Source organism: Amphiprion ocellaris, chromosome 11, assembly GCF_022539595.1.
Source record: "Amphiprion ocellaris isolate individual 3 ecotype Okinawa chromosome 11, ASM2253959v1, whole genome shotgun sequence".
In the NCBI taxonomy this organism is placed as follows: domain Eukaryota; kingdom Metazoa; phylum Chordata; class Actinopteri; family Pomacentridae; genus Amphiprion; species Amphiprion ocellaris.
Window position 1 is genome coordinate 2,122,991 of NC_072776.1, and position 13,570 is coordinate 2,136,560.

Consider the following 13,570-nt stretch of genomic DNA (forward strand, 5'->3'; position numbering starts at 1 on the left):
TAACAGTGCTTATTAAAATGAGGCTCATAAGGCTCACTGATGGCAAACGAGAGAAAGAAAATTGGTTTTTGAGAGTGTTTATGTTTATATTAGTGGGTTTTAGTGGTCTTTTTTGATATTGCTCTGTGGTTCTTTAAATCTTTTTCTGCCTCTTTAAATTCTCTTTTTCTTAAATGCACATGTACAGTAAAAACAAACTTGCCATGAGTGATTCCTGTGTACTGCTACAACTCTGGGACTGATCACCAATGTAATATCGGTGGCATTAAGTCCTTTCTAAACAAAATAAAACAGATGTACCAACACAAGACAATAACAAAAAGGAAGCATAGCTACATGAGTAAAAGAAACATAAGTTATGCAACCAGTATGTTTTGTTTTTGCACATCGAAGAGAGCAATATTGTTTTCTTAGAGTTAAATTAATTTGCTGGTATTTTTGGAAGGTTTAAGGTTTGCTGGTGCCACAAAGAGTGCAAGGGTTAAGGGGAACATTAAGGCCAATTAATGAAGATCTGTGTCTAAAACTGACCAAGATGAACAGCTACATGTTATTGTTAGGTAACTGTATGGCACTGCATAAAGTCTGAAGGTCCCCCGAGAATTATTAGATGAGATGTGCATTGAGTCAGGCAAATCTCACATTACATTTAGACATGCTGTATAATAGGACAAAGTTTTAACTGTGGGGATATCTGCGTCAACAGGAGGCACACAACACATTAAACTTTCAGCAGAGTCTGAATTTATATATATTTTTTTCTAACTAAACAGGTTTTACAGAGGAGGGGGTGGCAAATTGCGAAGAATACTGCTAACCTGCCCTGATTGTTTTCATAAATGCACGTAGACAGTCTGTATAATCATGAAGTGACCAGACGAGCAATTCTCCATTTTTACAAGCACAATATGTGGAAAAATGGTTTGTTTCTTCATTTCATGCCTCTGCCACGTAGCCTGTAAGACGAGCCAATAACTGGGCATGCTAACAATCAGCCTGTTTATAATAGGCATGCTAATAAACAGCAGAAAACAGAGATGAGTACAGCTGCACCAGGAGTGTGACTCTTTAACTGATATCTGGCTGGTGCACAAGTAAAACAATGACCACACCAGGGCAGACTCGGATGATAAATGGTGAGCAGTAGTGATAGAAAGACGTATTCAATCATATATCCATCTCCTTTGTTTTCTAATGTTTTTATTGTCAACTAGAAATACAAATGAGTCTACAGGGGCTTAAACTTCCACCCTTCATAAGGCTTGAAACAATGGACGTCTTGCCTGGATTATGACTTGCACTATACTCTCCACAGCACATGTCCTTGGCTAATATTTCAGCGCTAAATGAAATAGTGGAACTTTGCAGGAGGAAAATTGCCAGCAGCTGCTAGTCGCCAAAGCAGACACTGACAGTGAAAGAGGGGGAAGCCCTGGATTTGAAAAATACCCTCATGGTTTTCCAGCTATGTGTTTCCTATCAAAACTGCATTTGTTTTGATTCTCTCATCAATATTTCCGATAAAGCACAAGTGAGATTTGCTCCAGGGGAGAGGGGCTTGGAGCGCATGAAACATTAGGAAACTTCTGGCAGCAGGTTTTAAACTCCAATACAAGCAAACACTGGCTCTGCCCCATGACAAGTCATCCAAAGCCCGGCCATTTGGCCCACGCTCCACTTAGGGACCATTAAGACTTATCAGCATTTCCAGAGCAAAATGAATTACACTTTAGGAACAAATCCAGTCTCAGTCCTGATAATCAATCACTGACAATGCAAGGGAAAGCTGTTGATATTTAGCTATCCAAAAGAAAACCTGCTAAAAGTATTGTTGTGGGGGAAATGTGTGAAAAACAATGCTCATGGATTTAAAGTCTTCCTGAGGCAAGCTCTGTTGGTGTCTGACCCTGTCAAACACATGAGATCACTAAAGATTTACAACCTCACCAAAAGAAATGTAATTTAAGTGTAATTAAATCCACAACTCTACCCATAATAACCATGGATAATGGGGTCCACCAGGCAGAACCAGAGGGAGGTTCTTATTGGAAAGCCGATCAAACAACAAAGATACATGAAATGAAACACAAAAGGAGACATAAAACATCCAAGAAGAGACATAAAGCACCATGCAAATTGACCACAAACAGATGAACACAAAGAGCCGTTCTCTCCAGCATCATTTGTAATCATTTTGTCTCTTTCAATCTGAGGGCCTTGTTATGTATGTCTGCCCAGGGGCTCATTGTTTCACAATCAGGCTATGTCATTAACCAATCTATCATCTGGAAACACCAAGAGCTGCAAAAATCAATTCAAAAATGACAAAAACAATCCTGCCATGCCATGATATTACCCACACTCAATCTGTGTTGTAGTAAACCTCATTTGTATGTTGGGGAGAGATGGAGAGAGATTTTGGTGTCCACTTCACAAATGTCATTCCCACTCCCAGCTGTGGTTATATTATATTATATAATACAATGCAAATGCTACAGTGAAGACTAATCCTTTCAATTCAAACACATGTGCCATATGAGTGGTTTATCACCACATACATCTCCAGAGAGCACAGCCAATTCATCATAGAATACCGTAAGAACAAAATCAATCATAACACTGGGAGTCCGCCAGTAAACTCGTCAGATTATGCAATAAACAATGCCACAACATTCAATAAACATTTCACCACTGCATTCATTCTGATTTGGACTAATACCCAAAGAATGTAATCCTGCTGGCCAGAGAAAGAGAAACACTCTCACATGGGAAACTTAATCTTGGCTCAGTAGAGCGGCTATCTTGGATCAGCGGCAGTGATGGATGATCCTTCGGGAAAGGCAGTAGGTTAATGGGGTTGTCAGTATAACATGCTCCTCTTTACTTCAGCTGCAATGCAACATGATATTTTTATGTGTTTGGTGTTTGAAAATAACTACTAAGGCGCGCATCTGTGCAGTATGTGCAGTTTTGGCTTTAAAATGTCCTGATTTACTGCCTGACATTATCAAACCACAGATTTCCACCAATGGCAGCTGCCTTGTGGTTCAGATGCACTGGAGTAAATGCTCTGAGAATAAATAGACTGACATCATCACAGGACTTTTCCACTCACGCTGATGTGTGAACGAATGAACTACAAATACCAAAAGCAAAGCCTTAAAAAAAGTAAAGAAGGGCTACAAAGTGTGTTTTGTTTTCGAAACGCGAGGTGGTAATTTAATAAATGTTGTGACGGAGTCTATTTTTCCAGTTGTTTTCAAAACATGCAATGGAAAAGAACTTTTCCCTCTTTGGGGAAATTAATTTAGTAGTTTTGGTGGATGGAAGAGATGCAGAATAATAAAATGATGTCAGTTTGTCTTGAGTTGGAACAACTAAACATCCACCCTGACCAAATGAGGCCATTATATTCGTGCAATATATTGTTCTACTACCCTCAGCTCGACACATCTATAGCTGTAGGTCACCCTTTCTGCCAAATAGATTTTAAGCAGCTCTGGTGTGCAGTATTTTGGCCTCTCAGGTTTCTGTCCTAGAAGCGAAGAGGTGGAGAGGAGACTTGGCTCGCCTCCTAGCAGGGACAAAGATAGATGTTTTATGGTGCTTGGTATAGCAGTCGCCTTCATTTAAGGCAATGAAGTGTGAAAATCTCTCAGAGCCCCGTGCCAGCCAGAGTGTCGAGGGCTTGACATTATTTAGCTGGTGAGCAAACGACAGCTGAACTGACCTATATTAGCTCTAATGGGAATAACCCAAAACCCGTGTAACTCAGCCCACTGAATATCTATTGTAATCCTGCAGGAGCCTCTTTGATCCCATCCTCCTCTGGAACAATCGCATCCCTTGGGCTTACGGGAGGCCTCATCTTGCAGCCCAACAGCAGAAAGTTGTGTCTGGGATAGTACTCCCACATTTTACCCCCACCTCGGCTGCTTCCATGCAGGTCTCTCCGCTCTCACACCATATATCCCCCCCTGTCAGATTCAACGGAGCAACAGCTGTTTTCCCTTTTCCCTATAGCGCTGCTCCATCCCGTCCTTCGCCTCCTTCACTCAATCTCTGCCGTCCTATATGTGTCACCAGCCATCTTTCCATCAACCCAATCCTCTTTTTACATCCCAAAGTGCTTTGAATTCATCTGCCTTGTCCTCTAATCTTCTCTACTTTCCTCTCTCCTGCCATATTTCCCTCTCATTAATCTGTACATGACATGAGGCCATGTTTGGTCTGGAAGAGCAGTAGTTTGTGGGCCATATATTGTCCTCTTTCATTCACCTTATTCAGACACAGATAGAGAAACTGTTAGCGAGAACACACATAAATGAGAATTAACAGCCTTGGAAAGCACAGATTACCTAACAGTACATGGACACCTATGTATTGTGCTATAATATCACTCAGACAAGAAAGCAAACACAGTGTGGACCATAACATGTTTCATCCTTGATCCAAGAAGAACAGAGATACAGACATTTAACTCTCTTCCCAAAGCAAAAACACCATCATTTCTTTCATCTTGCTGCCAAAGCTGCCCACTGAGATTTGTCTGAAAGCCAACATCAGCCAGCAGGTTACGCACTGGAAGCAGACGTTTCCACTGAGTTTACCTCCTTCTGCTGACTCCAGTCTGCTCACCTCAGATCACTTCAACTACCATCCAAGTCTTCAAAGGGCACCCGAGTTTAACTTAGACAACAGAGCCATTTCTGACTGTATGCTCAGAGTGTGTATCTGTGTGTATGTGCATCAACATGCCTGTTGGATGATGAGATAATATGTAATGCATTTGTGGAAAATGTTATGTTTTCCAAGAATGTTGCGAAAATCACAATCTACGTAATAAAGAAAGTATGTTTTGGGGTTTCCTATGTGGCAGAAGAAAACAGTGCATGAGGGATAATGAGTTCGAGGCCTCCAGAACCAGTCATCTTTAAACTATTGATGAAACCCTCCAAACAACAACCTGGATTGTATTTTTTAATTTTTTTTTTGTACATTTTGTTTGTTAATATTAAGGCGCTGCAGCAATAATCTCCATATTTTTGGACATGTGTGGTTTTAAATGAGGGCAATTATACATCTGATTCTGTGTTTAATTTTTAAGCCTCTTTTCAGATGGTTTGTATAAAAATCCATTAATGAGTACTGTGAGAAGTTTAAAACAATAAAACAAATCTTTTGCCTGAGGCACTGTACGAAAGAAATAGGTCAGCTTTTAAACTCTTCAGATGCTCTGCTTGACTCCAGGAAACTCATCCCATCAGTTCTATAAGACTAATCTTTGACCCCAACCTGGAAACACTCTCATGAAAACCTGTGAGCAGTAAATGACCTTTCATTGTCTGCTAACCTCATTTCAGGGAAATGTGTATAAACCACAGGCTCACACAGTTTCTAATCAAGGCAATTTGAAAGCCCGACAGTGGATTCTTGACTGCTTCAGGGTTCAGCAGCATTTTGCAGAATCAGAGGATGGTATCAGATTCACTTACTGAAAGTTAATCTTTTTAAATCCTTTACCTAATTTACTAAATTGCCTTGTTTGAGGGGAGGCCAGCATGCTACTGTTTTTTTTCCACTCAATGCAGGGAGAAAAACACGAACAATTTTGTGTAATGAAACATATGAATACCCAGAACTAATGAAAGAACTAAAACTCAAACACTGACATTCAGCTACTGTCAAACATCGAGCCACATGGATTAAATTTAGACCAGTCAGCTCCATATAAGACCTAAATGTTTTGTTAACTGCTCTTTAAAAAAAAACTTGGAACATCATCCAAAATGAAATCAGCATTTGGAACTAACTTTGATCAACTCCCTTGAACACACAGTTTTACTGTATTTGTGCTCTTGTGTACCAGAGCAGAAGGGCAGAACTTGCTTCGTCTCCTGGACAGGAAACACGGGACAGAGCTACATTAAAGCCAAATGTGGTAATCAGGGTTGCCTCCAGTGGTAACAGTCTGATGGCAGATAACAGAGTCAAATACAGTTAGTAAGGAGCTACCTGAGGAAGAAACCTGAGCTCAAAACATGATGCCTTGATCCGCATATCTCAGGTACTTCTGTTCATGTTTTGCTCTGTAACCAGATTTGCAGCTGTACTATATTAGAAATAAGTCTTTTAAATGCATCCATCACTCAGAATTATTTGCAGTAAATGGTTATCTCAGCCTTGTTACAAAGTCCTTACTCTTGTGGTCTGTCCTTGAAACAAGTATCCATCTTACTAACTATGACATATTGTGTTTCCAAGCCTGTCCCAGCATGCACTTGGCAGAAGACAGACAAAGACCATGGAGAAGTAATCAGTCCATCACAGCTCTAAGGCAGAAAGACAGTTATACTGATGTTCACTTGTGTGGATTTTAAACCTTGGTGGGACACCTATGAGGAGAGAAGACCGTGACAGCAAAGCATTCATGCATGTGAAAAATGCATCCCTTCAATAGTGTCACCTGATATGGATGTCTTAGTAGAAAACAACACAAATGCATTTATGACTTACCTCTGCTCCTGTGGGGAGTGGATGGACCAGACAGAACTATCCCAGCCATGAAGAGCACGAGGAGAAGGACCAGAAAGGTGTGCGAGTGCCGCTGCCTCCTCATCATCATTATCGTCTGTGCTGCGTTCAGCTCTGAGTCTCAGGTGAAACAAGCAGCTGTGATCTGAATGAGCTCAGAGATCTCAACAGGAGTGAGTCACAGAAACAAATGCTGTTGCTGTCTTTGGACACAGGCTGAGTGGAGTGTGTGCTGCAGCTGGATGCTTCTGGAGTGGCTGGACTACTTCTCTGAGCTGGTGGCTCTCAGGACTAGTGCAGCTCACTGGACTGAACCTCTGGATGCAGCAGGCTGCTCCTGCACCATCTATACCTCCACGACAGAGGGAGGGGACAGAGAGCAAGACACACCCACTCTCCTCACCCTCCTCACCCTCCTCACCCTCCTTATTCTCTCCTCCATCTCACACTCTGTTTCTCTAAAAAAAAAAGAGAGAGAGAAAGTTTTCTCCAAGCTTCCCACCCTCTTTTTTCTTTTCATTTTTTCCTGCTTGGTGTGGTGTCTCTACCAATCCTGCTTTTAATCTGCAAAGCCCTTTTAAGACCTTTTATTATTCTTCTCTTTCTCTTTGTTTGTTTCAAACTAAGAATGTTTACATGCTCACTAAGATGCCAGGTTTGATCATCCAGATATTATGTTTATTCCAAAGCTGAGAAATCTGGTTATCCATATTCATGGATCTAATATTTTTCAGGTTTCTAATCACCTGCGCACCAACCCTATCACCAGATGAAGAGTTAGTACTGAGCAATTGTGTAAAACCCTGAATTGCATTCTTTCCCAGTATTTTCTTTCCCCCAATGCCAATTTTTTAAATTCTAATTTTCTGCAATACCTGTGCATGCCAATTATGTTCTGGCTAATGTTAGGGAAATGTGATGGCAAATAAAAGATGATCAAAATACGCTTAGACCGCTCAAACACTCAGCTAATGCTAAGGATCCAGCTTGGAGGTAATACAGATGTGAGAATCCATAAAATAAACTGGTCACCTGCATAAACAGTAGACCTGTTGCAGAGACCTGTTTCAGACCTCCACACCTTTACTTTCCGCTACATACTGAGTATGAATGTTAATATCCTGAGGTGCAAAATGCTTCAGTATGGATGTATAGAAATCAGCCACTTGCCTGATATTGTGCAGGTTCTTGCTGTCAAAACAGTTCTGACCCGTTGAGGAACAGACTTTGGATGTGTCCTGTGGGATCAGACAATAAGACTTCAGCAGCAGATTCGTTAAGTCTTGTAAGTTATCAGATGTCACCTGTATAGATCGGACTTGTTTTTCCACCACGTCTCACAGATATTCAGTCAGTTAAGATTTGGAGAACGTCAACAGTAACATCTAATATATATGTAACCTAATATATCCCAGCCCTTTGACAGGTGCTATCAGAATGAGATATCCAATGTTATCCACTTCACCCATGGTTTTAGTGGTCTACTACTAGAGCACTATTTATTGGCTGCTCAGTGTAAGTGCTAGGATATTGTTGGTGACTCCTTGACATCTTAACCACTTTCTCTTTTCTGACCTGTCTGAATCACCTCAACATGATGAACTCATGCTGGCTTCTGTAGTCCTGTAGTATTTAAACTGCATGTCAGATTACAAATTCATGTCATCTTCCTGTGTGAATGTTGTGCTATTGCTGCCACCCTCATGTGGTAATGCTCTTTCACATGTTTTAATCTGTTACGCACTAAATACTTAAGTCTGACTATACCAAATTATATTACAAATCAAATAACAATATCTGCCAGAAACATCACAATTAGATTTTTTTCCCCAAATTCTTCAGTCCTAATTCTGAATATGATTGAAACCAGACTATGACATAACAAGGACCAGTGTTCGTGTAAAGATGACAGCTAACATCAGTGACATGACACACAACTGAAGTTAATTACACTGAAAATTACTAAATGCAAGTGTCACAAAGCATTAAAATGACAAGATCAATCCCATCATGTGCATTAGTAGACGCCTTGGAGGCCTTGTACCCACTTCTATCATCTTTGACAAACACACACAAATACATCTTACACGTGAAGACTCTCAACTGACGGCAAAAATTCCAGGATCATGATCAAAAACTTCAACCTGATCCTAAATTCAACCAAGTCTGTCCCTGACATTTACTGTTAAACTAGGGATTATCAGCTTCTGGTCACAAAACAGCAGCAGGTCTCCATAACACGCTTCACAATCTGAGTCCCCACAACATGTTCTAAACACAGACACACACTTCAGTCTGTACAGTTTGATGGATTATTGGACCAGTCATAAAAGCAGCGTGCATCCAAAGAAGTTATGAGCCTACGAAGTACGTCTGCATTTATATTCCATGGAAACAATTTCTCTCATCATCCTATCTGTAAATAAATTCTTTGCCAGTGTCTAAAAAACATTAATATCACGTGCGGTGCAGACCAGCTGACAAAAAAAAGTGCCTTCTGCAACCATGTGTCACACATTCAGACATGACTCTCTGGAGCATCACAAGCACAAGATGACAGCGTTGCATCAAGAGCTTTCTTTGAAGTCAAACTGTTTACAGGCAGCGAGTGAAGTTTTTGCATACGCTTGTGTGCAGATGTGTGTGTGGATGTTTCCGAGAGCCAGTTGTGATCGTGGTCAGCCAAGACTCTCGGCCAAAACTGGGCCTCAAGGACAAGAAGTGTGTGTGTTTGTGCAAAGCTCACACATGTCTGCTAGCACGTGCATGTATTTATGTGTGTGTGTGTGTGTGTGTGTGTGTGTGTGTGTGTGTGTGTGTCTATTTTAACATCCCCACCCTCTGATGCATTTCACTGCATCCCACATGTCATCACACGAGACAGGAAATGATGTTGCTCGCCAGAGGAGGTGTGTCTCCCGAGGAAGCCCCTGAACAGATTGTTGCAGTGGAACTCCGGCCTTCATCACGCCAGAACCCATTAAACACAGATGAATCATAAACTGCATCATAATACGATGACATGATATACGAACGGTAGAAAGTACAGGATGTATTATCAGGAAGATGGACTCAAAATATCCAAAGTTCTGGTTGTGCAAAAAAATGTCGCTTTGGCTGATTTAGATTCCTAAAACTGGCACATTATTGTATATTTGCAGTTGGTGAAAGCGGACATACAGACAGTAACTACTTTACATGCATTTAGCATTATATGTCATTTGGTCCATTTGTTTTCATCCCCGGCGTTGGGATAAATTCAAAGTGACACTTAAAGTGTCAAGAATTACAAAAAAATCTGAACTCTGCTACATTTCCACACTTTTATCCAATCTCTGCCTTTTCATATACACACTAAATATAGCCACAGTGATTGCAATGAAAAATGCTGGAAAATTAGAAGGAATACATGACAACAACTGGACACTGCTTTGGTCACAAGCAAACGAGTATAGGAACCGCTTGTTTAAGCCTGTATTACGTAAGTTTATTCTGCATCTTTTTAAAACAAATTGTGTTCCAGTGTAACGTAGACTTGATTGTTTATATGCTTTTACTTTGTAATCTTGTCTATTTGGCTGTTTGTCAGTTGTAATCATTCTACAGGGTGGGACATAAGTTCCCATACATAGGAAAATGTATAATGTATATTTTTTTATGTTTCAGATACCCTAGAACAGTGGTTCCCAACCTGTCTGGCTTGGAGCCCCCCTATAAGCTGCACCCCAGCCCCAGCGCCCCCCCAGCGCAGCGCCTACCCCGATTTTTAAAATTTTTTTCAGACAAGGAAACAATACTCTTTGGTGCCCGTAAATGACGACAACAGGAGGGTTAAACAAGCACTTTTAAATGATTTAAAACTCTCAACGCATAGAAATCGATATTTCTTTAAGAAATATCTTCATTTCTTTCTCAAAAATAGCAACATTTCTAAGTGACCCCAAACTTTTGAACAGTAGTGTAAATGTAGCGTAAACAAAAGCACAATAATTCCTACAAAATTATTCCTTTCTATTTCATCTGTAATGCTTCAATTCACCTTCTCTTACTCTTCCATATTTTCCCCTCTCTTCTCTGTAATTATCTTTTCCAAAAAAGGCGCCTCCCCCTTCTTCACCTCGCTCACCCTGTCACCCCTGCTGTCACTTTCCTGCAGCACCACAACCTCCTCTGGTCTTTTTCATCCAACTTTCTGTTCTTGTTGAAGGTACGCTGGCTTATATCACTTCTGGAATCTACTTGTAGAAATAGCTGGCCTCTTACTGACTAGGTCTGACACCATAAAAGGCCCTATGAAAGGGTCTTTACACGGTGACATTTAATATTTAATTTCTTTTTACTCTTTTAGCAGGAAGACACATTTTTATCAGCTGACTGTCAACTTTAAATTCCCCAATAATGGACACAATTGTATTACTGTTTATCCGATTTGGAATCTAGGATCAATCATTAACCCTCGTGTTTTCCTTCCAGGTCAAAATTGACCCGTTTTAAAGTTTGAAAATGTGGAGAAAAAAAAAATATTTTCACAGTGAAACTTCTGATGTCCACAGTTTCAGCATTTTTGGGAAATCTTGGGAAACATTTTTTGGTGGAAAAAAAGAAACGTTATAAATGTTTCTTAATAACATTCACATAAAAATCAACTAAAATCCAGTGAATGTCACTGGATTTTGGTTGATTTTTTGTGAATGTTCTTAAAGAAAATATTAGAAGTTTTACTGAAATATATGGAATCATTTTAGATATTTTTAGGATTTTTTTGGAAGATTTTTATTCATGTTTTGAAAATATTTACAAGAATTTTCTTGCCAAATTTGGGGGATTTTTTTATTTATTTTTTTTTAAATCAAACTTTTAAGGGAAACTTTTAAGGAATTATTGGAATTTTCTTCCTGAAGGTTTTGCAAATTTTCAGGAATTTGGGGAATTTTTTTACTGAATTTTTAGATCTTTTTCAGACAAGGAAACAATCATTTTTGGTGGCCGTAAATGAGGAGAACAGGAGGGTTAACAGACTTAGAAAGAATCTTCTTTGATCCCATGGAGGACAGATATTCAGTATTTTTCTTTCAGCATCTTGCATTTTTGCTCTTTTTAAATGATCCACAATTCATTTGCCACACAGTGACTTTTTAATTTGTTTGAAAAACAAAAAAAGGAAAAAGATAAAACCCCGACATGCTGTCTGGCCTCAACTGAAACACTGAGTCTGTAATAAACTCTGAACTCTCAACTGTTTCATTCACATTAAAGTGCGGAGGGAAAAGATCGGGTCGAGATTGATTATTGCTTAAATATTGTGATTACAGCACACCACGTGTCCTGACATTCCCGTGTTGCACAGTTGGTCACATAAAAAGCGATAGAAACAGCCGCGTCACGAAAAAAAAAAGAGCTGGACAGAAAAGTTCAAACCTCGACTCTTTCCTCATCTTCACACATCTGGCCAATAACGACATAAACGGGATGTAACTGTGGAGTGTCGGTTACAGAAAGTTACATAAATGATTGGACACAGTGCTCTTGAGTCTGACGTCAAAAAGATGAAGGGGAGGAGGTTTCCCACACCGCTGGGCAACCCATTTACAACCTCTGATGAGGAGCACGGACTACTTTACTTAAAGATTAATGGGCTCAAAGTGGCACAGGCACATGTTTAATGGGATTGTTCCATTTTTTTCAATAAAAGTGTCTGCTATGATAACAATTTGCAAGATCATTTGTAAGAATAAACTGTAGTCAAATAAAGCACATGGTGATTTTAGAATCCAGCGATATGTCTTTCAGACTCTTGTGGCTTCCATCAGAGCATCACATTTGTACACCTGTGTAACTTTTTGCCAAGTAATAAAGCTGGAAGACTTCTTTCATTTCAGATACATTTCTTGATGAGTTCCAGACCCCTCTAAGTGTAGTTGAGTTTTTAAAGCTTCAAGTCCTATTTTACCTATTTGAGGCCCTTTATTAACTTTTTTTAACAAAGAGAGCGGCTTGTATATTTATTACCAACTTTACATCCAAGTGTGTTGTTTTTGTATTTCCATTTAATTGCTCCAAAGCACCGATAACTAGACTGATTCTCTACACTTTACCTGGTTTAAAACAAACTCTCCGGGCTGTAAGGAAAACCTTAACCCTCCTGTTGTCTTCATTTACAGGCACCAAAAATATTGTTTCCTTGTCTGAAAAAAACCTAAGAATTCAGCAAAAATTTCCCTAAATTTCAGAAAATTTGCAAAACCTTCAGGAAGAAAATTTCAATAATTCCTTAAACATTTCCCTTAAAGTTTTATTTTTTTTAACAATTCCCCAAATTTGGCAAGAAAATTCCTGTAAATATTTTCAAAAAATCTATAAAAATCTTCCAAAAAAATTCTAAAAATATCTGAAGTGATTACATATATATCAGTAAAACTTGTACTGTTTTCTTTAAGAACATTCACATAAAAATCAACCAAAATCCAGCGAAATTTGCTGGATTTTGGTTGAATTGTTTTTGTTCTTATTAAACATTTTTAACATTTCATTTTTTCCACCAAAAAATGTTCAAAGATTTCCCAAAAATGTAGAAAATGTGGACATGAGAAGTTTCACTGTAAATTTTTTTTTTCTTCCCACATTTTCAAACCTTAAAATGGGCCGATTTGACCCGCAGGACGACACGAGGGTTAAAGCTCTCTCAGCCACACTTTAACATTAGCCAGTGTGCCATCTTCCTTTCTTTCTCCTGTGTCTTTTATTTCCCTTCTTCAACTGTGATCTTTTCCCGGCTCAGTCAGGCACGCTGTCCTCTTTCTGCTTTTGTCATCACAGACTTGTCATTCCTTTCCTTCATTTTACAGCTTTTCAACACATCATCATTCTGACCTGCCAGCATGCGCCACGCAGCCGCAAAACTGTATCAGGGATAGGCACAAAAAAAGAAAAGAAAAAAGAAAAATGGAGCACTCATACAAACTCACACCAGTTTTTCTGTAGGTCAGTTTCCATATAGTTAATAAAAGTTAAGGAAACAACAATTTTCTCGTCTATA

The 13,570-nt window shown here is 39.4% G+C and overlaps 1 protein-coding gene across 9 annotated transcripts in view; it reads right to left on the reverse strand.

Annotated features, from left to right (window-relative positions):
• The window catches only part of LOC111588659 (target of Nesh-SH3), a 32,257-nt gene extending 25,385 nt beyond the window's left edge, over nt 1-6,872 (reverse strand). For 5 of the 9 annotated variants that reach the window (XM_035943322.2, XM_035943321.2, XM_035943320.2 and 2 more), the window contains exon 1: nt 6,517-6,870. In XM_035943322.2, the coding sequence (XP_035799215.1) occupies nt 6,517-6,625 (109 nt within the window). In that variant the 5' untranslated portion in view covers nt 6,626-6,870. Of the gene's footprint in view, nt 1-6,516 lie in introns of all 9 variants that reach the window. The other 4 variants (XM_035943317.2, XM_035943315.2, XM_035943316.2 and 1 more) reach the window with 1 other exon arrangement.
• Between the last annotated feature and the right edge of the window lie 6,698 nt (nt 6,873-13,570).